Here is a 5000-nt window from a genome sequence, read left to right as displayed (position 1 = left end):
AGCCGGATTGGCCCCGTCGGGAACGGGTTAATAAAAACAAGCAGACTAAGTTTGGTTTGAAGGTGTACAAATAGCGGTTCAGTACTGGCCTATTCAGCAGATACACTTCATGTTTCCGGATTTACACAAGCCAGGATAAGAGCACTGTGCCGGCCTCAACAAAGGGAGTACTGAATTTTCTGAAATTGAGTGGTAGCATGGGGAAAGGGTACACTGTCTTTGTAGACAATTAGTACACTTCCCCATCTTCTTTCCATGTACTCTAGTCTCAACAGACGAATGCAGTGGGGACAGTGAAGGCAACACATAGGTGGGTGCCCTGTGACCTCACCGTGAAAAAGAGGGGCGATGTGGACTATAGGAGCAGCTACACAAGGTTACTAGCTCTACAGTGGAGTGACCGTAACGTTACGATGCTCTCTAATGTCCACACTGCTCAGGTCGAGGAGGAAGGGAAGCCCCGTGTTGTTGCTGACTATAATGCATGAAGGGTGTCGACTTTGGGGACCAATTCTCCTCCTCAATTCAACCCCTCTGAAGCCAAGGGCATGGTATCAGAAGATCTGTGAACTCCTTTGCTGTGTATCATACCACAGGGGGGGTGAGATCCCACAAAAGGAGTTCCGCATGGAGGAGTCATCACTCAAGAAGCAGAGAGGACTCTACATGAGGTCCAAACCTGACTTCAACAGCGAGGGCACTCTATTGAGTCCATTCCAGGTGGCAAGTCTCTTCGTTGCCACTGGTGCTCTGCCAGGGGTTTTCGGAAGGCTATCTGCAGCAGGTGTTCAGATTGTTTTGTCGTTCTGTGCACCTACGGTTGCTTTGAGGCCTGGCACTTTGCAGCCTGACTTTCTCTCTCACTGACCTCTCCCCTTCTTTTCCTGTATATATATATATTTTTTTTTTATTATTATGTTCATCTTTTATATATATATGTATGTGTTTTATTTTCATTATGTTTATATTGTATTCATTCTTTTTTTTACATAAATAAATTTATTTGCTTATATATATATATATCATTTCCCCTCATGATACTCTGGAAAGAATGTTTTTGAGCAAAAGAGTATGCTACAGAAAGATTATGAACTTTCAACATGAGTAGTTGTTTTTGTGGAAGAAAAAGCTTTCACATATTTTACGTATATGTCTGACTTTAGCTCACGATATTGTGGCAACGATATTCCACATAGTACAAGATTATACATAAGTAAAGAGTATGAGCCCTGGCCTCAATAAAGCTTGTATTGTACCCCACAAAGTCACCTCAATATCATCTTTCTTTCCAATCACACATTATGGAAAATACAAAAAAATCACACACGCAATCAAAAACACAGCAAGTCTGGCTCCTATTCCATCCAGTAAGCTGTGTGTGTCACGACCCAGGAGATATTACTGAGGCCTGGAATAGGGAGTTGCCAGCTCTCGCCAGGCCCATTGACATTGGTTAATTGTGCAAATTATGTTCATTACTACCTTTTAAACCCTAACATACGAGACCATTTCCTAATTTTACATATTTCAAAATTAATATATCTCGATATGAAAATTCTGATCTTCCATGACTTAAATAGAGAAGTATGCAATGAGTTTGTGACAAAATACGAAGCATTAAAATGCACATAAGTATGTATTTGAACTGACATAATTGCAAAAAGACATTGTATTTCTTATAAAAATGTATGAATATTATTCAACATCCATGGTGCTATAAGGATCACCCCTTCGTGTCAGATGAAGTGATATCACATCATGGGAATATTTCACTCCTGCCACGTTTTCCTATCTCCTCATGAGCTCTCCCTCTAAATATGTTTTACAGTTACATTATATATGTATATCTATCTATCTATCTATCTATCTATCTATCTATCTATCTATATATATATATATATATATATATGCATATATATGTGTATATATATATATATATATATATATTATTTTTTTTATTTTTTTTATTATTTTTTTTTTTTCCATTTGCATTGGTATTAACACAATGTTCATGGCTTGTTAAAAAAAAAAAAAAACACTCCTAGAAATCTTGCATGTGGAGGCTACATGCACTTGTCTTCACAGCAGCAGCAGCATTAAGCAAATAATTGTCACGTCGCAAATGGGTTAAAACAGAGTGCAGACTTTCTGATTGGAGAATGGGATGTAGTAGACATTATTGGATGTAAGGAATAGTAACAGCATCCCACATATAACATATTTCATGCTCTTTTTTTAGACTACAAAATGAACCTAACAGTTTATAGGAATAATATAAGCAAGGTATTAAGTCATATGTACAACTTATTGTGTATTACAGTCTACATACAGTAATTTTGAGTAAATTCACCCCTGTACAGAATGGAACTGTACCAGCAATAGCCTCCAGATTCATCCAATGCAACATGAGGCTTGCAAGATCCTATTGTGGTGAGCACATATTACATATATTACATGTAGTACATTGTTCTTCAAACACCTTTCACTGTAACCTAGTTTGGTGTTTCAGGTATTGCCTTCACAGCCATTTTGGATGGCTATTGTTCACTAGTCATCATCTTCTATGAAAAAAATCTGTTTTTTTTTAATCTATTTTATCTATTAATATATATCAAATATAATTATAATTCAATTATGCATTAACTATCAACCCCCTTTTATACTATTTCATTGTTAGTTGCTTTCTTTTAACCCACTGGTCACAGTTTTAATAAAATATGTATGCAGAAGGATGGTGGGTTTACATTGTTTGATACGGTGCCATCCGCGTCTACGACCGACTCCGCCCTGGCAGCAAATCAAGCCATCCGCTGCTAATGGGTTAAGACTTGCAGCAATCCAGTGACTGCCAACTCCTACAGGGTTGCAAGGTGTTATGATAAATCCTGCTGCAATGTAATTTTACACTGTATCATCAAATTCTGCATACTATATTGTACAGCATTAGCCTATTTAATCCAATTCACTACCTTACCCGATATATCAGCTGTCATACAAAACTGTGTACATTCGGTATCTTAAATATTTAGTTAATGCAGGATATAACTTTATAATATGTACTTTAAACATTCAATTCACATCATCCTACTTCACATTAACAATTAACTGGACCTTTAGAAACACAATGGGTGATCATAACTTCGACATCCTCATGACTCATATTTCAATGCAATTAAAGTCTATAAATTTGTTTCTTACTTAACCCTTTCCCGACGGGGCACGAGCTACGCGAAAACCCCTACGCCGGGCCATTGCAATATTGCATTGGAAACGTCACACTGGCATGACGCCCCAGCATCGGGAATTTAGCTGTGTCACACGAGTGTGACGCATCGTCGTCGTCATAGGGTTAAAAGATGTTAATAGTGGCATTCGTACTGATTAACACCTATTAATAAAAATAACATTTGACAGAAGACCTCTACTTACTCTTTTATTTCCTTTTCAATCATCTACATTGTCTTTTTCATACAAATTCACAGATGAAAAACAGAAATAACTAATCATCATTCCTTTATCAAATTAATTTCCCTTTTACCATATATCCTTTTGACTTAATTATTAGCAGAAATAGCAAGAATCAAGATAGAAATTCACTTTAAAATTTTTCTCATGGTATAAGAAGTTATCAATGCCTTTCAATGGCCAGGAACCTAAGTTGTCCAAAAAAACAAGCTAAATAATAGTACAGACAAGTATTATTTGACAACATGACATATCAAGTAAAAACACTCCTCTTACCTCTTTTAACGGGACCTTGAAGGCAATGAACCTTGTCCCAGGAATTTGTCGGCCCATGTTAGTGTATTTCCTCCATCTGAAAAAATGCAGTATTAGTATTATATTGCTACATTAATTATTCATATTCTAAAATACAATCAAATATCGATACAATAATAATGATAGCCATATGGATATTGCATCTTAAGAATATACTCATGTAATTAACATAAAATAAATTTAATGGAAGTATACTCAAAATATCTATGTGCTGTCTTATAATTTGTAATATATGAATATAAATATAAATATATATTTATATATATATATATTTTTTTTTTTTTCAGTATCCTTTAGCCTTCCTCAAGATCCCAATAAGTCAGTACTTTAATATATGAAATCTAGGATTCCTTCCCTTCCAGAGGAATGGCTTTTCATCAGAATTTCTTTTTCATCCATGCAACCTGTTCTATTTCTTCTTCTATGTCAGTAGCTAATTGTTTAGTGACAGGATGAAATGGTTCTCATTTCATTCAGAGCAAACTGATTAAAGGTTTCTGAGGACCTTTATACATGTATATGCATATGTATGTGTAAATACATACATACATACATACATATATATATATATTACATATATATATTATATATATTATATATACATACATATATACATAAATACATTTATACATATATATACATGTGTGTGTGTGTGTGTGTGTGTGTGTGTGTGTGTGTGTGTGTGTGTGTGTGTGTGTGTGTGTGTGTGTGTGTGTGTGTGTGTGTGCGCGTGTGTGCGTGTGTTCGTTCTTTTTTCTTCTCATACTCTACTCACAAAGATAACACCAAAAAATATACCACAGGAAAAATATTCTAAATAACAAGCATGCATTTAATAAGGCAGTGTTAACCCCCAAATGATGAGGTATGACAATTTCTGTTCTCAGGAATATGTGCACACCACATGAAACACAGCAAAAGTTATCAAAATACCCATACTGAATATATCCAATTTTAAAATATCTGAGATGAAGTAATTGTATGATGATAAAAAATAATGATAACAATAATTATAATCTTAATAATAAAGTAAGAAAATAAATAAATAATTAATTAATTAACAAAATAAATAACTAAACATTTCATTCAATATGGAAACAGTTCTAAACTTTGTCATCTTTGACTGATCAATATCACTCTCCAGGCAACCTCACAATTGACAGTGCTATGTTGTAAAAGATTACATCTACTCTGGAAAAATGGTGTATTTATTCAATGTC

General features: G+C 34.8%; 1 protein-coding gene across 2 annotated transcripts in view; it reads right to left on the bottom strand.

The window, feature by feature from the left end:
* The window catches only part of LOC122255305 (RNA/RNP complex-1-interacting phosphatase homolog), a 239098-nt gene that overhangs the window by 230165 nt on the left and 3933 nt on the right, over positions 1-5000 (bottom strand). For both annotated transcript variants that reach the window (XM_043019402.2, XM_043019311.2), the window contains exon 2: positions 3742-3817. In XM_043019402.2, the coding sequence (XP_042875336.2) occupies positions 3742-3817 (76 nt within the window). The remainder of the gene's footprint in view (positions 1-3741; positions 3818-5000) is intronic.

The sequence above is a fragment of the Penaeus japonicus genome, unplaced genomic scaffold (assembly GCF_977035675.1).
Source record: "Penaeus japonicus unplaced genomic scaffold, GWHDUDI00000001_assembly GWHDUDI00000029, whole genome shotgun sequence".
Lineage (NCBI taxonomy): Eukaryota > Metazoa > Arthropoda > Malacostraca > Decapoda > Penaeidae > Penaeus > Penaeus japonicus.
This window is presented reverse-complemented; position numbering and strand designations above follow the sequence as displayed.